We start from the raw sequence: 22,862 nt of genomic DNA on the forward strand, positions 1-22,862 counted from the left end.
GCTCTGTGTCATTGTTTGTTTTTTCCCCCCTCGTTACTTAATCCCGATCTCAGTCATTTTAACAAACAACATTTTCTCTACTTTTCAGAATCAGCTGAAACATCGACTCAAAACTGTGGCTGAAAATATGTTTTGACCACAAGTTGGATTTTACCACATGTATTAATTAAATGAGCATTGATGAGGTAATTGACCTCAGCTTAATTTAGCGCAGTAGGTTGGGGGGTGACTAAAGCCTGGCTGTGTTTCTGATCACGTCAGAAGCGGGTCAGGATGTTGCTTGGTTTCTCTTCTTGCACTGAAGATTAAATTGAAGAACTGCCTCAAATATCTTTGTTTAGAGACAAGCTGTTCTTACAGAAGCCTGATTTCTTTTGTCTGTTTTGTCTCGTCTTCCAGTAATTTTACCGACAGGGGCCCCTCCACAATTTATTTATTTATTTATTTTTTGTTCATAGAAAAAAAAAAATTGGGGCTCTGTCAATTACAAAATTAATCATATTGTATTTTCAAAGACTGTTTTTAGTAGTAAAAATTTAATGTTCCCACTCCCAGACCAAAAAGCATACATCCATATTTGCCCTGAAGCCCCCAGGTTCTGCTTTATAAATGGTTCGTTCCTGCTTGGAGCGCTTCACGGTGACGGTGTTCAGCAGCAGTCACCATTTTTAATGCTGCTGACTGACTCATCTGTTGTTAAGTGGTAAAAGGTACAGGAACAAGGTAAATATATCTTGGTAAGTTTTTTCCTTAATTCATTATATGCTAGTGAAATGGAGGCAAACAGTCTGTAGCTAAGCTAACTATGCTAAATGGTTGATAATCTCACACAGTCTACTCACCTTCCTTGGAAAAAAACTGGGTTATAAATTGACACTCTTGTTTTTATTTCTCTCTCTCTCTCTCTCTCTCTCTCTCTCTCTCTGTATTTCTCTGTTTTTTTGAAAACCTGACTTTATTATTTTTCTTAGCAGCATAGTAACAGCCACAGTGGTTCTTGTTTTCTACTGACTGCTGCTGAGAATGAGGGAGTGCGACAGCGCTGGATATGAAAAGTTACACAAATAGCAACCTCTCCCTAAATCTTGAACTTGCTCAACACTCAGCTCACTTCTCAGTTCAGAGTTCCAGCGTTTGAGGAAAAGAGAACTTGGAAAACGATTTAAATGTTGGTCTTTTAGAACATAAGAAGCTGACAACATTGCCCTATTAACTTTCTTTAATGTCTTCTATGAGGACTGCTACCTGCAGTGCCCTTTTCTGACCACAAGATGCCACTCTTACAGAGTCCGGGTGATTTTGATCATCCAGGCGAGACTTCCTATCCACTCAGCCCCATCCAGACATGAAGCAGGCAGGATAACTAAACTGAAAGACTAAGAAAAAAGCAAACAGAAAGGAAACTGAGAAAATACTAACAGCATGATAGAGGAAGCCCAAGGAAAAGAGCATATATATTGTTGTTTTAATATGACTATGAGCAGAAACGCCATGGTTCAGACTGAGCAGCATAAATAAAACAGATTAATAAAGATAAAACTGCACCTGTGGGAGCTGTTAATTGGCCATGGAGGTGAAAATTACAAAGTAAAAAGTTAGGACAAAGCCTATATTTTCTGTTTTCTTATCTGAAAAATAAGAATTTGATGTACATATTTACAGAAACATTTTTCCCAGCCCACTATGTATTGTGTTTCACTGTACGTTGTCTTATTTGACAGTAAAAAAGTGTGTTTAGCCACTCTTTGCTAACATGCCAAAGGTTTTTGCTCAGTCCTAATGTTAACAGGTAAGAGACACAAACACAATGTTGCTCCATTGTGTGGAGCAACTCCATTGTGTTGCATTTAATAATGATTCACATGACTAATGGGTTTGTCATCTAATGTGCTATAGAGTCAGGATTTTATTATACAAGAGCATCATAGTTTTGTAGCTGACCGGCCATGCGTGTTTCTGACTGCAATAAAATCTTCAAGGGCTAAACAATAAACTTGTAATATTAAGAAAGTTAAAAGTGGCCACAATTACACACGTGGCCTCTAAAATGTCTTTAAAATTAGCTGAATGACGGTAATTGTTTTGCTAATTCAGTCATAGTATGTGAACTAAATCACTATGAAGGACCAAAACAGATGCTACATAGTATTAATGTGCTTATTTGTTGTGAGATTAGATGAGAATATTGAGTTTGTGAAAAGAAATCACACATTTTAATCTGACCGCACTGAATTAAGAGATAGTTCTTCAAATTTCATTTGTTCCATTTAAATTTAGCACACAAGTTTACAATTTTAACGCAGCACAATATTTAATTGAGAAAAATATTTTGTGGCCTTCTAATTTACTCCCCTTCCCTTCAGCCCTCCTACCTTGTGACAGAACCCTCCTCTTTTCCTCACTAAGCTTCCATAAAACCTTTGCTCAGAACTTCCCTCTTTCTTTGCCCAACATTCCCTTCCCTTCTTCTTCTCTGCTCCCTCGGAGCGTCCCCTCCCCCGTGGGAAAAGCCTGTGCGATGCGAGTGTGGTTGTCCTTCCAGGAAGCTGTGGTGGTGACTCTGGCTCCTCCACTCAGAGGATTGAATAGTGCCAGCCAGCTTGTGTTTTTGTCCATAACTATGTATCTCTGTGTGCATGTGTGTGTGTGTGTGTGTGTGCGTGTGTGTGTGTGTGTGTGTGTGTGTGTGTGCGTGTCACTCGAGCGGGCCCGCTCCTCGAACATTCCACCACCATACCGTCCGTCTGACCGCCGGCGGGCCTCGCACGAGAGCCACGCCGTCACTGCGGTCGGGTCCTGACGCCAAGCTCCGAATACTCATGTTACACGCACACACAGGCACACAACCGGGGGTTGCACACCACATAAACAAAACACTGACACACAAAGGCAGTGGAAGCACAAGGGGACCGGCTGAAGCACGCACTAGCACGCTCACTCAAATAAACAGTGCGCACTTTGCGGAACACACACATTTTTTGGACCGCAGACCACAGACATTGCATCCCGAAGTAGATCAAAGCGTTGGCCAGCAATAAACACACACAAAACTCCTCTCATCCCTCCGGCGTGCAGCTCTGGTGAAACACAGCATGGCCATGCGGATCTTCAAGAGAAAACAACTGCTTGCAACTGCCATTTATCACTCTTCAGGGATGTGTTGTGCACACTCTGGCCAACTTCCTTTTATTCAAAGTATGCTTCTCTCTTTCCATCTGAACCTTCACAGCCCCTCTCATCAACCCCTAACCCTACCTCCCACCCCCACCCTGTTATTAAACGTCTATGCCAAATCAGTCACTCGACCACAGACCTTTAGATCTGTGCCTTTTGTTTTCCCTCGTCTTCATCCCTCCCTCTCCTCAGTCCGTCCATTGTTGAGGAGACAGTGGCTCAGACAAACAGAGAGAGAAGATATCCGCTGGCGTACCGCAGGATTGAGGAGTAAGAATGGAAGGGAAACGGCGAGAGGAGGAGAGGGGGGGATGCATTGGCTGATATGAGGACGAAGTTAATTACAGGGGAGTACCAATTAGAGGGCACAGTGATGGGTCTGTTTGCCTCACCGCGGCATCCCAAAAACATCACCATCTCCCACCATGTTTATCCTCCGCCACCACAAGACCACAGCTCCCATAAGCTATGGCTGGAGACAGCTTACATGCTCAAAGAGGGTTACGGCTGGGGAACATGTTGGCAGTGTTTGCAGACGTGACAGATATGGATAAACGAGGAGTACAGCTCTCTGTCTCTTTGCCATTCCTTTGCTCTTTGTGTTGACAGCTGCAAAAACACGCCGGCTATTACTCATGTAGTCAGTGAAAGAAAGCAGAAACACATACAAGGGTGAAGGCACTTAAACTTTATAGAGGTTTTCGTCAAACATTCTCTGGAAAGCAAAAAAAATAATGTAATCAGATGTATAAATGTTTCAGAGAAAATAAAGGAAAACATCACAGCTCAAAGTCCAGTCAAAACTCACCCTCAAGTTTTCTTGAGGAAAACAGCATATATGGCTCTGTGGGACACTATATGTGTTTTTGTCAAACAAGATCATAGATACAACAAAGAAATTCCTTCACATTCCTTCATTTATGATTGTAAGAATCGAAAACTTCACTCATTGTCTGATATGGCTTTTAGAGTCCCTTAAAAGAGACAATGCTCATACGTATTTGCTACATGGTGCAAATGAAAGGTCCGTGTCCACTTTACAGAGTTCATTTGTTAGAGATGATCTTCAAAACGCTCCGATCTCAGTCCCCCACCCCTGTGGCGCCTTGGATGCTCCGCTTAAGCTCCTGCGCTGGGCTATCGGCGAGCCAAGAGGCGCAAAAGGCCGGAAGGACACTTGTGGAGGTGCAGAAGATGATGAAGTGGAAGACGAGGAGCAGGGAGAAGAAGAGGAGGCAGTGGGGAGAGGTAGAGGTGAGGCACAGTTGGTGCTGTGAGGGGACGGCTGGTTTGGTCTGGAGTGGCCCAGAGCAGGAGACGATGGAAGAGAGGCCACCCTGTGAATGGAGGCCAGAGCCGTCGGTCCGAGGAGCGGGGGGGGCCCCTGCTGACAGCCAGCCAATGGGGCCAGACGCAGCGAGACGGATGATGGGTAGCTCCCCAGCAGGGCTAGATCCCTGCGGCTGCTTGGGAAAGATGGCGAGGAAGGGGCTGTCGTAGCAGGGGCAATTGGCGGGAAGGAGGTCCATGGCCAGGGAGGGAAGGGTAAGGTGGAAGCAGGGGGTGACTGTAGGAGGAGAGGGTCCAGCTCACTGGCACAGTGCGAGAGGTGGGAAACGAGGCGAGCTCCTATTGGGTCCGGAGACTCCCCCTCCAGAGAGCTTAGGTACCGTACAACCTCTCCAACGCACTCCCTGAAGCCAAGGGTCCTGTAGTCTACTGCCAGTGCCCTTGCGTCAAAGTACCCTGTGATTGAAATCTCAGTTTAATTCAAATATTTCTCAGTAAGAGGTGACATTAAATGCATTTTAAAGTGCTTCCGTCCTTGTACCTTTTCCTCCCATTGCATGCAACAGTTTGAGATGGTCCACAGTCATCTGCAGAATTTCTGCTTTTTCCAACTTAGAAGAACCCTTAAGGAAAACAAAATGAGCCACATTTTATTCAAAAACACTTTGAAAGTCATAGTGATGATCTAATTATGACATCCTCCGTCATTCTCTATCGTGAGAATCTACCTGTTTCTCGAAAGCACTTGGCACCAGCCTCCGCAGCTCTGAAAGGCTGTGGTTGATCCGGTCTCTGCGCCTTTTCTCTATGATCTGGATCACAAGAAGAGCAAAGGGACTTTAAGAGTCAAACCACATCGAGACGAGGATCTTAGAAAGTGAAGATCCAAAGCTCCCGCTCACCCCTCTCCTCTTCTTCCGTGCCAGAATCTGCGAGGCACTGCCTGGAGACATGGACCCGGTGACGGGGCTGCATTATGGAGATGGAGCAAGTAAAAAAGTTAGATGGAAAAAAAGACTAAATGTGGTAACATTGAGTCGCCTGCATCTTGTTGTTATTACCCTGCTTAATGTGACACAGGGAGAAGAACAGCGCATCAACCCCTTTGAATCATACTGGTTTTTGGGCACTGAGAAGCAGCAGAGATGAGATTGGCTTTTTTTGGTTGCATATATTCTTGGAGAAAGCACTTTTAGGAAGATAATTACGCAGCCCTGGGGCGACGCTTTTGTTTTGCAACGGAGGCTCCAACAGGAGACATGGGAGCCGTGGCCCTCCAAGTGCAGTCGGCCAAAACGGATCACGTTCGTCTGTGAACTCTCGTCTTGCATGCCCTGAGAGAGTTCCACAGCTCGGAGTTCCCTTCAAAACTGTCGCTGCAGAGACGGATTGAACTTCCATTAGATTTTTTTTATTTTTTTAACTTGAGGGCTGCCAAATCAAGAAGACTGTTTTTGTTTAGGTTGATTTTTGATGATGAAGGCCTTGGAAAAACAGCGTAGTCCTCAGCTCGAACATCAGAGGGCAGTTCAAATTCTTTAAACCCACCAAACCCCTTTCTTGTGTCACTGGCTCACTTTGCGTTCGTGATGTAACCCAGTCTCTCTTAATTCTGCATATATGTGTTGGAAGCACGCACATTCGCAAATATTTCCTTTAATCCAGATGCGTGTGAAATTTTCCGCAAAGGAATTTGACCAGTTCAACTAAAAACTTAAATGTTTCAACGGCGTTTAAGGAGAGAGCGCGCTACATTCAGAGTCCTTTTTTCTTTTTTACAGCTTATCAGGCATTTTGAACAACACTGAAACAACTTGTGATAAAATAGGCCACATTTGAACCTCAAGTGACTGAAGAAATCAACCTTTATGTGCCAAAGCTAGAACTTTGTCTTTACTAACTGATCCTTCAATAAAATAATGTTGATTTAGCTAGATGAGAAAAATGAGCAATTTAATTTGTTATTCCATAGAATGTTACACTGAGCCAGAAACTATGATGGAAATTTTCAAAATAACAGGTCACATAGCTAACTAAAAAAAGAAGCAAGGAGCTCTAAAAACATAATACAAAACATATTTATTTCTACGTCTTTTTTTGGCCTTTGAGTTAGTTTCTACTTCCTGTTTATAGATGTTTAAATGTTGAAACTGCATATGATGCAGATGTAAATTCACATAAACCCAACATGTTTCAGGAATAAAATTCATTTTTTTTTTACCTATTTTGTTGCACTGCATATAAAAAATATTTAAATACCATTTCTTAATATTAAGCAAACAATAAAAAAAAATGCATGTTTCAGAACCAGCAGGCAACTAAAAACTAGATAATATCTACCTTTTTTGCAATATCTTCCTAACTCTTTATTAACTGACTTGCACCCAGATTTGATGCATTAAAAAAAATTCTGTGCAAGATACTTTATTTTTAACTTGTACCTTCAGCTTTTTCTATTATTTTGGATTATTGCAATGAGGAAAAACTGCCACGCTTGCTAATCATAGTGAAAGTGTTGTAGATTGTAAAAACAACAACAAAAAAACCCTCAATAAGTCATTGCTTTTAATATTTACATTTCTGCTATGCATCAGTGTGACGGCCCTGAAAAACCAACATCTTCCCCCCCGCACTCTTTGAACTTCGATGCTGTGCAACACCCATTTCTCATCACACGACATGTTTGGAGCCTCCTCGCGTGTGTATATTTAGCCGGCGAACGCAGCGGTGTAATTTTACTCTGGAGGGAAACGCGCTCCAGCCCTCAGGTGTGACTCGGGCGGATGCTCACCAGTAGCTGTCCTCTTGCCCCACGTCGATGAACTCGTCTGTGTCCGAGTCTGGAGAGCTGTAGTCGTGAGGTCTCTTCATTTTTATTTAGTTTTTCCTTTAACCTTTCACCTCTTCGTCGGACAGATGATGATGGATGAGCTGTTGACCGCTGCCTCTCTCTCTCTCTCTCTGTCTGTCTCTCTTTCAGTGGAGTCGCTGGGACACTGAAGAGTGTGACTCTCTTGACGCTGTCAGTTCTAAAAGCTTTGTTTTCCTTCTTGTCACTTCTGTTCACTTCTTCCCGCGCCGCTGCTTCTTTCGTGTGCCCTCGGACCTCTTCTTCTTGAGCAACCCCCAAGGGCCCATGACAAGTAAGAATACTCACGAGCCGCTTCAGCCTTTTTACACAATCAGTGGCATCCAATCGTAGTCTATTCCTCTCTTATGTCTCTCTTGGCTTGCTCTCTCTGTCACAGGCACCCAATGACAAAGTAGGACTTTGGCAGTTTGGGGCAGGGTTGCCAGCCTCTGCTCCCCCGCCTCCTCTCCTCAGGCCCTCCTCCCTCCCTTTAATCTACCCTTCCCTGGCCTGTCACCCTCCCTTCCATCTTCCCATCCTCCCATCTTTCCATTTTGCTCAGTCATCCCCAGTCAATTAGCTTCCGAGCGTCCTACTATTTTGTTTCCTCACTTTTGTCTTTCTCTGCTGCCTTAAATTATGCTGCTTTGTTGGACGATGGTAGCAGCAGCGAGGAGGGAGGTCAAGGCTGTGGGAATGAGGCGTCTACAAAAATAAAATTAAAAAAATACAAAAAGCGACAAAATGATGCGCGGACTGTAAGCTGAATGTAGTGGAAATATCGTTTGGAAGTCATTATAGGGGAAATAACGTCAGTTTTCAAGCTTTATATGATCGTATCTGCAGGATTGGATTTCAAAAAGTGTTGCTTTTGTAAAATTCTTGGATCCGAATGTTAAAGAACTTTGCAGCCAGATTTTAATCTATTTTCTGCTGAGATCTTGCGCAACATGAAGCAAAAAAAAAAAAAAGAAAAACAAAAACTCCAAACTGTTTGAGGCGGCCCTGTGTGCATGCCAATGTGTGCAGACATGAGGGGCAATGACAAAGGGGTCAAGAGAGGAATCAGCCCAATGAGTGTCTGAACATCTGTGCTCTTCACCGGACAAGATAGCGCTCTTTATGCTCTCACATTCATGCAAGCACACACACACACACACACACACACACACACATGGCTCCCTGCAGCACTCGGTGCTGGGTTCCGCTGCCACCGTGGGAAGATCGCTGGTGCTGATTGCCATGGAAACACAAGGCCGAGGCGCCGGTTGTTAGGAGCGATGCCTGACTGACCCAGCACTGTGAGCATATGTGTGTGTGCAAGACGGAGAGAGGCCAAGTGGCATGCCCCCTTCAACACAATGCCCAGCTGAGTGTGGCTCTTCCTGCCTGGCAGACTGGAAGGGTGGGTTAGTTTAAACATGCTACAATGCAGAAGTGCAAGATCTTTGTTGGGACTTTTTGAGTGAGTAAATTGGCTTTTTTTTTCTATTTACCTCAGTCCAAAACAAAGTTCTGAAGATTTGAACCTATATCCACACATGTGTGATAAAGCTGCTCAAAAAATCCTAAAAATATTTTTCGTAGTGACCTTATGACCACAGGATGTATCTTTTTTTTTTTTATAACCCATTTCAATCACAAGTGTGATGTGTAATGATGGCACTTGGTAAAATGTAACCTTACTGGCTTACACAGCTTGGTAATGACGTATGAATTTCCACTGCAGGATTTCACAATATATAATGTTTTAAAAAGCTGCCCAAAAGGAAGTAAATTTGTTTGTATCTGATTTGATGACATCACGAGAGGAACCGCAAACCAACGATTCCGCTGATTGGTTGCTGTTAAATAAACTGACTTTATGCATCCTTAAATTTAAATGTAAGGATTTTTTTTGCTTAATGTTACTTTTAACGTTTCAATAGTTATGTCAGTATACAAATGAAGTTATATAAGGTACATACATAAAATGTACAGAGACCTTGTAGCTTTATTAGTGTAATATAATGTTGGTTTGAACAACTTTTGATAGTTCCATCTATCCAGTCCTTCTTCTCGACTTGCATGTGGTTTTTTTGTCGCAAGATTTTCCTACAGTCCATTCCGTACCACATCATATAATCAAAAGGCTTTTCTGTTCAGAGTCATTCTAAGCACCTTTAAATGAAGTACTTTATTGTTAAAATGCAATACCGCAAAAATAAAAACGAAAGAACTACAAAGTGCAAACCGATCTCCTCATAACTACCCAGTCTTATAAGACTGCGTAGTTCACATCAGACTGCATAGTTCACCCAGTCTTATAACTACGCAGATCACATAAGACATCAGATCTCATGTCTTATGTGATGTCACCAGAGGCTCTTGGATGAGAAAGCTTATTTTTTTTCGGAGGTCAGATTTGATCTTACCTGAATGAAAAATTGACAAAATTGTGACGCAAGCTAAAAAGCAGAACATGCCGAGTTGTTCTATAAGTGACATGCTATGTAAATAAAGTGAGTTTAATTGATTTCACACAAAAAAAGTCTGGCTAGTAGCTGACCCCGCCTCGGTCAAATTCACTTTGAGCTGAAGTGGCACTGGCGATTTTGTTAAAGCAGTTTAATAAACATCAAAATCCCAATTTTTCTGTTTACCATTTTTACCAACATTTTTTTTTTAATGTACAAAAGTTTCGACACCCCTCATTGACGCTTTTTTGTTGTTGTTTGTTTCTCAGTTAAAAATATTTTTTCATCCATTTCCAACACATCATTTTTCAACTCAGCCCCCACGGCCGCCGCATTTTAGGTCCGTCTGCCAGCTTTCGTATTACACGTCTGAGGCAGTTAGACCAAAAATATCAACATGACCATTAGCGTGTGTTTTTAATACCCAAGTGTGAGTCATCAACATGGCCGTGACCATGAGGGTGAAAGAGAAAATCCCTTCTCCGTCTCCTTCCCATCCCATCCTTTCGTTACCAATCACTCCTTGATTCAGATCTGGATCTCATTTCAGCTGCAGAAAACTGAAAAAAAAAGAAGAAAAAAACCCTGAAAGAGCCTGAAAGAGGAGATGCTTATGAAGTCAGGCCTTCAAGTCTTTGTTGTTATATTTATCACCCACCCTCCCATCTCTCCCCTCAGACAGATTAACTTTCTTCTCTGAATCACCAGCGAATGAAATCACCCTGGTTTCCTTTGCAGCTCGTCCTCCCATCTCCAATGCCATGAAGCAAGATGTGGGGGGAAGAAAAAAACAAAAACACGCAAGTGTCGGAAAGTCATTAAGAAGGCGAATGAATAAATAAACAGATTATTTGTGGAAATGGTTCCATGACAGAGGAGAGCAGGAAGGCTGATGAGTGATCAACATGCAGGGCCGCTGGCACTGAGCGTCGGGATGGAATTCTGGCAGATTTCTGGCGATCTTGGTCAGCCACTTCAAGATGTCCTCCCCTTCCTCCACCCTCCCATCCCACCAAACCACAACAAGGCAAAGGCCCTTATTGGAATTAACAAGCTCATACTTTTACAATTTGCGCACACACGCACAGCGCCGACGCAAACGTGCGAACGGCGCACACGGACACGCGCGGGTTTGGGAGCTGATTCACAGGAGCACACGCGCTGCTCGGTCACGCGAATGCGGACAGTTCGTATAGCTGCAGTTTATAAGCCCCAAGCACTCGGCTGCAATTATTGGTCCTGATGCATGACTGCTGCTATTGTTTGGGAAGTCCGTGAGATGGAGCGAGCCCGACGGACTGCTTACGCTCTCCCCCCGTTCACGTCAACGTGCATAACTGAGCAGAAAGCAGCAGAAACTGATCAAAGGGTGGGACGGCAGTCACTGCTCCCGCAATGAGCAACTTACATTAAAAAAAAAAAGTTTTAAAAAAATAATTCATTTAAATTAAGTATGTATGTATTTTTAGTGCTGTTGATTAATACATTCAATCATGTCACACTCTAGAGCTGCGATTAATTATGATTAATCACTGACTTTATATATATATATATATATATATATATATATATATATATATATATATATATATAGGGAAATAAGCATAGGAATGGTAGCAAACATATTCGACATAAAATAAGATGCATTTTATTTTCTAGTTCTTGGGTGGCGAATCCATTTCTGATGTTGCCCTGGGCAACTGCCCACACAGCGCGTGTCCAACACTGCCAGTGTAGGCACGTTTAAAAAAAAAAAAAAATGCTAACGAAAATGTTTTACTGTCTCAAACAAAGCATGTCTGAAGAGAGTCAGTTTTCCAGGTTTTTATATTCAGGAAGCGCTTAAACAAGTAATTTCGTTTTAAACGTTAGTAAAAAAAATAAAATAAATAAATTTAAAAAAGTTCTTCTCCATTGGAACTTACGTAATTACACGACAGTCCTTTGTCCTCCTCGAGCGACCGGCGGGATTCTTGCGTGAGAAATTTGGAGCTCGTGCACGTAGACGTACGCTCCCGGGGTTAGCTAGCAACGCAACACAATAAAGTTGAAGATTGCTCAAACCTGGTTACCACCTGCTGTCGCTGCTGTGAACCAGGTAGGAGAGGCCAGTACGATTAATCTGCGTCATGTAATGTTAACACGTTAAAATGTTCAGATTAATCACATGTGTTAACGTTGAAAATCCGTGCAAATATTTCAAATTGTTCTACTGGTTTTCCGTTTTCCTTTCACACACTTCACAAAATGCCGTCGTGGTGAAGTAGGTGGACTGTAAAATCTATTTTAGAATATTTCGTGAAAGACATTGAGTCTATCTGTGATTACCTGGCAAATGCAGCAGAGGTTCATGGCCTCACTTGAAAAATGCTGGGCGCCGAGAGAATCATGTGTGTTGTCATGTAAATGAATAGAGTCATCTTCAATGAAGACATGAAAAAATAAATGCTAAATATTATTTTTGTTTTTAGCTGTGCCCCACACATTTTTTCCTGGCCTGGATTGACCCACATGAACATTTTCTGCAGGCGCCACTACTGAATTGTGCCAAATACTTTTATCACTGATTGACTGAAACACCCCTGTGTTATTCCCCATTTTCAAATGTTGCTTGACTTGTTCAAATAGCATTAGTCCCAAAAAATATCCCTCCAAAAAGCCCTTTAAAAGCAAAGTAAGTGTTTGTTGACTGCCTGAGAGTCCTGTCTAGACACTAAATGTTGTCGCCAGCATGGCGCCCGGTTGGAAGCGCCGCTGCCATGTACGCTCAAAGTTAGCGGGTTCCCTATTAGTATGAGGCCATTGTAATAATCAGACAGATGCTGGCTGCTCAGTCAAAGTGATCAACATTAGATTGGCATGGGAACTGGCACCGGGGCGGCTTGGCACTCTGCTGGCTGGACCAATGAGGGTGTTATGTCCTCTTCAGACACACGAGGAATGCCTGACATGTCTAGCCATCTTTTCAACCACTAACCTGGATATACGAGGCATTTCTGCCCGCTTTGTGGATACGAGGTGCATACGAAGCCATCGGTGTTAAGATGGCGTCTGGCTGCTGTGATTTGAGGTGTCAGAAGGGCAGCGCCTGAGGGTCGCGCCGCCTGTAAGCGAGAGCAGGGTACCTAGAGCGTGAACAGAGACTGAGAATGAGTCGTCCCTCTTCAGCTCCCCACTCCCCCACGCTCCCCATCGTCCCCGCCGCCTCCACGCAAAGATAAATAAAGAGGCTAAAAGCCGAGGAGACGCGGCAGAAAGGGGCTTTTGTGGCTTCCGAGTGGGGTCCCTTTCATGACAGTTCCCACAGCACTGGGCCTGCGATGACATTCACCATGTTTCACACACGCTTGATGGGGCCTGTGACTGCGGTGACTTTCGCTGGTGCTGGGGCCCCCAGACGGGACGGCGAGGGCCCCCCCCACCCCCAACTCCCCAAGAGCCACAGGCAGCCATTGTGCTGTCGCCGCGGAAACCAGCCTCTTTATGTCAGACATGTTTTTCTGTTTGTTTTCTTTTTTATGTCTTTAATGTGGCCAAAGAAGGGAGTTGGGAGTTGGGAGGGTAGGGGGGGATGTTTCCCCAATCACCTCCCCCTGCCCCCGTCTCAGTGCCCATCTTCCTTCTCTTCCCAACAATCCATCCAGATTTGAACCCCCATCCCTGCCCCCCCCCTCTCACCCTGCCGCCAATCTTCCCCCTGGAGATCGTCATTTGTAAAGCGCTTTGCTTGGACAGCCCCGTATCTTTGTCGCGGTGTTGCGGCCTCCCTCTCACTCAGCTCCTTTTTATCTGTAGTTCATGAGGTTTTGGCACAAACCCCCGGCACTTTTTCTTCCTGTGCTGAAAAAAGGGAGAGAGAGAGAGAAAAAAAAATGCTTATGTACACAACTCTCCAAAACAACTTAACTTCTCACTCAAAGAATTCTGCCTTTCCCACACCAAGTCAATTTCCTTCATAAGATTAAACAAACTAACCAAAAACAAAATAAAAAGGGAATAAAAGGGAAGACAGGGGTTAGGGATTTGGGTGCGTTAAAAAAAAAATAAAAAAAATCTGGTCTTGATTTACATTTTCAAAAAAAAAAACTGCCAGAAGAGGATGCCCCAAAGTCTTCCAGTGAGAAAAACAAACTTTATAAAAGCCAAACTGATACTATATTTAAGCACTTGAAGAATGTATTTTGGTGCCATGACTCAAAGGCACGCGGGCGCTCCTCCGTAATCAGTCCATTCTGACTGCGCTCCTCTGCCACATCACACACGGCACGGAGCCTTTTATGAGCCTCAGAGAGAGCAGAGGAGGAAGAAGGAAAGAGTGAAAAATCAAAGGGTTCAAGGCTAATCCACCCGACCGACCCACCGCCACCCCCACCCACCCACCCACCCGGGCCACTCATGTGACTGTGTCTGATTTGATGACTGGGGGGCGGGGGGGTAAGTGGAATAGGTGGTGGGAGCAGAGGGAGAGGGGGTGTTAAGAGTCGGCTAATATTAGTCCGCTTAAGCATTTTTTTTTGTTCGGAAGCTGACCGTATTTCACGTTTATGGGGGCAGATGAATTTTTTACGGCGTGCCGTCATGTGATGTTTGATTTCCACAGATTTGTGCTGTGAAACAAAAACAAAAACAAAAAAAAAGACTCGGGTTTGAATTCACAGCGCTCTGCAAAAGTGTTTGTACCCCTCACATTCACAGACTTTTCTGTAAGGATTTTATGGGATAAATCACACAAAGTAGTTAATGTGAAGCGGAATACAAAGAGTTTTAAGGAATATTTTCTATAAATACAAATGTGAAAACTCTGGACGGCTTGTATTTTTATTGAGTCTGCATCAGTGCAACATTAGAAAGACATCAATATTAGGATATTAGCTTTGCACAGGCCCGCTGATCCCCCAATTTTTCTCTGCAACATAGTCCAAATTCATTTAGATTGGATAGAGACCGCCCATAAACCTCAATTTTTAAGTCTTGAGAAAGGTTCCCAATGGGTTTATGCCTGTACTTTGACAGGGCCGTTCTAACACACAAGTATGCCTCCATCTACACTATTCCATCTTGCTAGCGTTATTTTCCTGCTGAAAGACAAACCTCACTCTGAAATTTGTTAAAGTTAAGCCGAAACATGGCTTGTGACCATTTGCCACACTTTATCCTCTTTGATAAAGGACAGATGTTTGCACTGCAACTCCACTAGTTGCCCCATCAATAGATTTTCGGCTCCCCGCAGCTCTTATAGCGCCGCCAAAGATATCATGTTCGCTTCTCTGATTAATGGTCTCATTGCCTGCATTGTCATTTTAGAGTAGTGACAATGTGCCTGATCGATACGAGCAGACCTGTACAGTCTAATTGTACGCTTTGTTTATTTTACATTATATATAGAATGGAACTTTCTGAACTATTTCAAAGAAGGTTTTATTTTACTTTATACATGTTTGGCCAAGGTAGTCAGCCTATTGTTTTTGTCAGTTCCTTGTTTATTTATTTTACATTGGCTGTTATACTCCTAATTGCACTGACCAAACAAATTAAAGTTGTTTTTACATGTTTGACCAAGCTTGGGAATCTGTTATTGTTTTTAAGTGTTCTGTAGTGATGCGGAGTTACCAAATAAAATAGTAATTTAGTGCAATGTCTTTTTTTAAAAATTTTTTAAAGAAACGTTTTAAGTCAAGTCAGCGTTGCTTTTCTGTATCAGATCGGTATCGGCTGATGCTAAACCTCAAACCTCTGTATCGTATCGGAAGTGAAAAAAGTGGATCCCTAGTTGTAACATGACATGAAAATCCTTCAGCGGCACCAATACTTTCAGGATGTGCCTTTTGATTTCAAAACAAATGAGATCACCACCTGCTCCTTAGAGCATGACGTGAAAACGTTAAGGTTTAGATGACTCAGAAGTCGGTTCAGCGGAGCGCCCATAAGCACGCAGAGAGAGACGCTCTGGCACTCCAGGCCACCGCTCCCTGACAGCCTCTCACTTTCCCAAATCCCCCGTATAACTTTACACCTCAGATTAGAGTCCTATCAGGGAAGGCTTCCTTCTCGCACCTCGTTCTGACGGCAGCTCACAAGGATGAGCGTAAGCCCCCTGCCTCCACAAAAAAGAAAAAGAGAAAGAAAAAAGAAGTACCCCATCGACTACTGGGTCGATTTTTTAGTTTTCCAAGAAGGGGGTTATGCTGGGTGTGTTTGGAAAGAAATGAGGCTTTGATGAGGGGAGGATGTTGATGATAGTGGAAGGCATTTTCATCTCTTCAGTGGACTCTTTATTGGCGCATGGACAAAACTTTTATGGGTAAACAATTCTCAGAATTATTACACTGGAGGCACAGGCTAATAAATTTGAATTTCTGTCTGCTCTTTTGCTTTTCTTATCCTACCCCAAGATTTGAGATTAAGACAAACAATAAAAATACATTTGAACAAAGAAGAATGAGACTTAAGAATCATTATTTTTAGGGAGTCCTACTGCACTTACATATCCTTGGTTGAAATGCTCTCATGACTTGCAAACTGCATGTCATTTAACACCATAATGGTGCTAGTATTGGCATTTTTCAGGCTTATGCAAAGCAAACTCGAGGCCTGAGGGCCAAATTCGGCCTGCCATAGCTTTTCATCTGGCCCTCCAGACTCCAGAGGGACACATAAATAGAAGTTGTAGTTAACAATTGTGTGCTCAAATATTAATTTAGCAGTCAGATCAAAAGAGGTTTTAAAACAGTCAAATTACATCAGTCCCTCCATTTTTATTTCTTTTTTTGTGAATCCATGGTCACGGGAATTCATGCAAAATCAATAGATCCCAGCATTATTTTCTGCTAATGCGTCAGCGTGAGTTTATTGCAAATTTCACTCAAAAATCGTCTGCAAACTCCCACCTGCAGGTGGCAGCATTTCTTTCTTCTGCTGCGCTGCTGCGTCAGCCTTACTCGATGTCCGTGATCGGCATGGCAATGAACAAAAGCGACACTTACCGTCAGGAATAAGCGCACGAACAAAAAAGTGAGATGGGAAAGTGTGTTTTATTTTCATAATTCTGCACGATAATAGTTACCCAGTACTTGCGCACGTACAGATATTCTAAGAAAACCAAAACTTCCCATTTGCTTTCATGTTTGAGGTTTAAAAATACTTTGAATTAACCATGTGCATTGTAGCTGGTGATTAATAAAAATAATCCTCTAACGACTTGTCTAATAATTAAGCACACAGTGTACATGTTTATATATTCACCGCCCACTCCTCTTCATCTTTTATTGGCCCTCCCTGCTCTGGTGGTTTGGGTGGAGGTTCGACACTCGTTTCTAAAAGCGTTTCACTAATGAGATTTTAGTAGAAAAAAAACAAAGCAAACAAACAAATGTCAGTAGAAACAAATTTCATTTGTTTGTTTAGGTATTTTTGTCTTGAGCTAAAGTAAAAAGCGAGACACGAAGGACAGAGAAGGGGAAAGAAAGTGGCAGACCAAATAAAGCTGCCACATCAAAACTTCAAGGCAAGAATTATATTTCAGACAGCTGGACATTCCTTTGGAAATTGTACATTGACAATGAGTCCATCGGCTTTGAATATCACATAATGTCTTTTATCACATGAGGTGTGACATACAGTTATCCCAAAATTATTTGTGCTCTGGCAGATTCATGTTTAAGATTAGAGATGCACCGATCCGATCCAATAGTAATATTTGTATCGGTCCCGATATTATAAAAGACATTCTAGATTACGCATCAGTGGCAAAGCGCCTGATCCATAAGGGCAGATCTGTTCCGTCTAATTTCACACTTTGTGCTCAGAGCAACGTCATGCTTTATTCAGTTTACATTTTATTTGGAATTCCTGGTTGCGCTTTATGAACCATTCAAATGAACGTTTGTTTCAGCTTATTTTTTACATGTTTGACCAAGGTAGTCAACTTATTGTTTTTGTCAGTTTTTTATTTATTTTTCATTGGCTGTTATACTCCTAATTGCACTGAAAGTTGTGTTGTTTTTACATTATTAACCAAGATTATGAGGCTGTTGGGAGTATTTAATCGTGCTGGCGCAGAGATATCAAATAAATTTGTAATTTAGTACATGTATGTCTGTGGTTTTTAAAAAAAAATTTTTTAAAAGAAACATTTTAAGTCAATTCAGCTCTGCTTTTCCTGTATCGGCAGGCACCAAACCTCAGGTATCTGAACAAAAACTGGATCCCTATTTAAGCTAATCTTTTTTTTTTACCAACATGTTTCTTCAGAAAAAAACAGAAGTTTTTCCCATTGACTATTGAGGGGAATAAATAATTTATTAAATGTCTTTTTTTTTAAATAAAAATGTAAAAAACATAGTGGTTCTCCACTTAAGTTGTTTTATTTCATATCAGAAACAAACTTTTTGGATGGTTGATGATTTCAAATGTAACATTTAAAAAAAAAACATAGTAACCTTGCAAAACATGTGATCAGATATGTTGCTAACATTTTTGTCCAAAAACCATAAACATAAGTAAAAGAAACCTTCCCATCTACATGAATTGACAAACTCAGCAGGAAAATAATGAGGGACGCAGCAAAGGCGTCCAATGGTAACTTGGAAGATCCGCAGCTCAGTTGGGAAAATCTGTTGACAAGACAATTTTTGTCTTGCGCTAAAGTAAAAAGCGAGACACGAAGGTCCATAAACTTGACCTTTGGGAAAACAAAATCCAAAGCTTAGAACAACACGGTTCAAACCGCTGTGCATCAACAAGAATGAAATGAACGTTTCCCCCTTTTTAAAACATTTTACAGCACCAGAGGCCTCTGACAGTCACCAAACAGGAAATGGGCAGAGAGAGAAAGGAAACCGAGTCTGCTGCGTTGAGGATTATTGTCTCTGTATGTGGGGCGCTCACTCTACCTCTACACCACGGAGCGCACCCTTTAAACCTTTAACCAGGAAAGATCAAGACAAATTTCAGTACAATAAATAAATACATAAATAAAATGTTTCAGTTGTAAAATGTTTGACACGTAACAACCAGAAAAGTCCAACCACGAAAACACGACATCATCAAGACTAAAACAGCAGAAAGTTCTAAAAGAGTGACAAATCATAAAACGGTATGACGTAGACATGCAAAGGTATGGACAACCTGTGATAAAAAAATCCTTATGTTATGATTTGTAATATTTAGGTCAGACTAAAATGCAGACGGGAGTTTGGAATGATCTTCGGGATTCATTATATAAACAGTAACTGAACAACTTACTGGTTGCAAGCAGCGACACAGCAGGGGAAACGTAGTTAGTGACCAGCAGTAACCATGGAAGGACCATCAGACTACATACACGGAGAGGGACAGAGGTGGATAATGACCTGGGCAACAGGTAATAAGTGACACCAGTTACTGTCAGGATGAAGGAATAGAAGGAATAGAGACAAATGAACAAAGAGGTTTTGTGAAACTAACAAGAAACAGAAAGGAACACTAATCCCGAGACGCAAAATCCGAAAGCACAAAAGTAGATAAACTACGAGACCGAAAACACAAGGGAATGAGCAACACAGCGAGATCTAAGAAAATAAACAACAATGAAATGATCAAAATGGAAACACAAATGAGACCCAAAGCACAAACACCCAAGGATCATAACACCTTAATTAAGAAAGTTTCACTGGCAAGACTTAAGACTGAGGACCTCAACACAATTTAGCTTTTGTGGTGAGTCTTGAAAACTGATGTTCACAAACTCTTTCCACTCGGTCTGATGTGGCTTGAGCTGTTTTACAAAGAAGAATGGACAAAAACATTTGGTGTCTAGATGTTCAAAACTGGTAGGGAAAACGCACACCAAATTCCTATAAAATTTGTAGCTGTAACTTGACAAAATGGCACATGCAAAGGCACTGCATATTGTAGATTATTGGTGACTTTGGCTTTCTCTCTCTCAGCTAAAGTCAAAACTTGTGAAGCTGACTTTGTTACAGTAAAGGATGCCTTGATCTTTTGGATATAGCCGTGGCAAGGACGGCCAGCCAACCAGCCGTCACTGAGGCCCTGTGATACCGGAAGCTGGCGGTCTGGGACGGCTTCGTTTGCCACTCTGCTCTGAGGCTAAATATACGATGATAAAAAGGCTGGCAGATTTATTTCTGACTCATGCTTGTTGTCGTCTTCCGTAGGAAAAGAAAAGACAGAGCAAGAGACAGACGTCTCCAGAACGCAGAGGAACATTAAGTGATAATTACAGAGAGATAGATGGCCATAGAAAGACGAAGTTCACCCCCCGTCTCTTGCTTTGCTCTTTCTGTCCCTCAGCCACCACAGAAAGTGGCGTCTCCAAGCTAAAGAGGGGCGCCCACTGTATTAGACTTGCAATGATTGGCTATGATTGCATTATTTGATCCTGTGAAGGATAAAAGAACAGCAACACAAACTCCCCACATGCCTTTATACACCACTCAGTGATCAATGTCTCCTCAAAAACCAAACATGGGCCCCCTTTCTTTTTTATTTAAACATCCCTACACATGAAGCTATAAATGCTTCAAACTTAAACATTGTCTTTATCTTTTTCAACTGAGTGCTCTTAAGCACACAAGTATGCCTCCCCCCCAACACACACACACACACACACACACACACACACACACACACACCCATGCTCCACCATGTACTCGACTTCACCACCAGTCCACCGCACTCCTCTCGAAGCTCTTTGATCCCCGGTCGAGGGTCCTCTCCGCGGTGCCTCCGTCTGAATTCCAGAGATTCTGGGATAATTCAAACGTTTCACGGCACATACTTGGTCCCCCCAGGAGACAGTGGCGGAGATGGAAAATGCCACCATGGTCCCCGGCTCACTCTCCCTCCATTGTCTCTAGTCTTTAATCAGGCCCTCTCTGCGGCTCCCGCTGCCACCGTGGTGTGTTGTCTCAGCCTGGGAAAATGCCGGCCTAAGTGGCTGTTATGAGCTGAGGCGCAGACCACAGGGACCCAGCGGAGTGCCGTTGGAGCCCTCTGTGCCAGCCGTGGGTCTCCGAGTGGCTAGCGCACACAAAGAGTGAGGTCCCGCGTTCGGAGGCGACCTTACATAACAGCAGTGATCGCTGCATCTATTTACTTTTCTCGTCTGGCTTTCCATCGGTAAATCACGCGCCGTCATAATCACAGGCATGGGGCAAAGCCCGATCATAAATCACCAATGTTATTCGTTCCTAAAGGGTTGCTGGGTGTAAACCGGCATTAAACTGTCACCCGGATCGGTGGCATCGAAGGAGCTTCACTCTCTTGACTGTGGAAGGCCTGCATGAGAGGGAGTTCCCTGCCATGCAGTCAACAAATGACCAAAACAAAAGGTCTTGTGTTCCCCTGAGGCGCAGTGAGAAGAAGAAGGTCAGCACCCAGAACTACCACACAGCTTAACCTAATTAAGTTTCGTTTCGGGTTCGAGTCTTTGCAGATGGGTCAACTGGCCCTTGATGACTTTGTGTCAAGTTTACAAGGCCTAAACCGAACCCCTGCTGGCTATGATACTTTATATTTAGCACAAATAAGCATGAATAGAGTTTTTTTTTTTTTTTATGAGGTACCATAAATTTTATTTTGCAAAAAAAAAAAGAGAGAGAGAGGAGGCTCAAGTGTGGCGGTTCTGTGGTTCCATCAGGCCAACACGAAGCCTTTGTATTCACGCTGTTTGCCATGGGAAAATATCTGAAACAAATAAGTTGCCTGGTCGGCACCCATCAGCGCAAAAAACACTTCTAAAAGCTGTGGATTGTGCATTGAGGGTGTGGTGCAGCTCTAAAGGAACTTCTTGTTTATCCCCGCTGCGTCTGAAAATGAGAAAGGAACTATTTTCTTTGCAAAATGGAAGGCAAATAAACAAGTATTCATGAGCAGACAATGAGGGCAGGCGGGTGTGCTGCTGCGAGCTCAAAGTGGTGTAAGAAGGAGAGGAGGCGATTGTCGTCAAGATCACTGGCAGGACGTTTTGTAACTAATACTGGTGATAAAGGTGAATAACGTTTTAGGAAGAATTTAGAGCTTTTTTTTAAATGAACCATCACGTTTTTGCAAGGCTTTTGAAGTAAAAATGTATTTTCACTTAGAATACCTTGCAAAAGTATTTATACCCCTTGAATACATTTAAAATTCTCTACCATTACAACCACAAATTCTTATTCATTGGGAAATTATATGATAGACAAAGCAATGCTTAATTATAAAGCAAAATGCAAGAAATTATTCACAGGTTTAAAAATTTATTTTACTAATTAAAAAAAAGAGAAGATGCTACAGCTACGCATTATACCTCCCAGTGTCAATACTTCGGGGAACCAGCTTTTAAAGCAATTACAACAATCTTGCCACTGGTTCTTAATTTGATTTAGGTCTGGACCTTGACTAGGCCATTCATGTTTATGAATATGCTCTGGTTTGCCTGCCACTCCTTGCCACACAGCCTTGCTTGTATAATTTTTTTCTAATCATGTGATTGAAATGTGATCTCCCGTAGGCACAATACGATTAGTTTCAGCATTATTTGTTTAATGTCTTTTAGAGTAGATGTCTTTCATATCGCTCATTACTGGGTTGTTTTACGCCTCCTTTCCATGTCCTCTACATGGCCTGCTGAAAACTGTAAATGAAATTTATTTTGGTGCTCTTACAACAAATGTATTTTCCGAATTTATGGAGCCCACAACAAAATAGTTTTCGTCTTGACAGATTCTTGCACCTCAGCCATGGATTGCGGCAGGTTCCCAGAGTTACCATGGACATCTTGGCTAATTCTCCAATTAATACTCTCCTTGCCCGACCTGTCAGTTCAGTCGGGCAAACTTAACTGCTAAAAGACATGCAAATAATGAGCGTGTCTTTTAGCAGTTGCCTCACGGCTCACGCTGAATACCGCAATCCTCTATGAGATGTTTGAAGTTTGGGATTATTGTTTTTTAGCCTAATCCTGCTTTAAACTTCTTCTTGACTGTTCCCTTTTCTTTGTGATGCTGTTTGCTCTCTCATCTTCTCTAACAAACATAATAGCTGAATTTATACTTAAATGAAATTGCACAATTACAATTAACTGGCCTCTGAAGGCAATAGACCGCACT

General features: G+C 42.5%; 1 protein-coding gene across 2 annotated transcripts; it reads right to left on the reverse strand.

Annotated features, from left to right (window-relative positions):
• Window positions 1-3,847: 3,847 nt before the first annotated feature.
• On the reverse strand, window positions 3,848-7,706 carry LOC102235766 (hairy/enhancer-of-split related with YRPW motif-like protein). Of its 2 annotated transcripts, none has more exons than XM_005811774.3 (5): window positions 7,256-7,706; window positions 5,367-5,433; window positions 5,193-5,276; window positions 5,006-5,087; window positions 3,848-4,920 (listed from the first exon to the last, which is right to left on the reverse strand). In XM_005811774.3, the coding sequence occupies exons 1-5, from the start codon at window positions 7,333-7,335 to the stop codon at window positions 4,241-4,243; spliced, it is 993 nt and encodes a 330-aa protein (XP_005811831.1). In that variant the 5' UTR covers window positions 7,336-7,706; the 3' UTR covers window positions 3,848-4,240. The 2 variants fall into 2 exon arrangements, with proteins under 2 accessions (XP_005811831.1, XP_023200229.1); XM_023344461.1 differs by lacking the exon at window positions 7,256-7,706 and adding an exon at window positions 5,526-7,249.
• Window positions 7,707-22,862: the final 15,156 nt, after the last annotated feature.

The sequence above is a fragment of the Xiphophorus maculatus genome, chromosome 13 (genome assembly GCF_002775205.1).
Source record: "Xiphophorus maculatus strain JP 163 A chromosome 13, X_maculatus-5.0-male, whole genome shotgun sequence".
Taxonomy (NCBI): domain Eukaryota; kingdom Metazoa; phylum Chordata; class Actinopteri; order Cyprinodontiformes; family Poeciliidae; genus Xiphophorus; species Xiphophorus maculatus.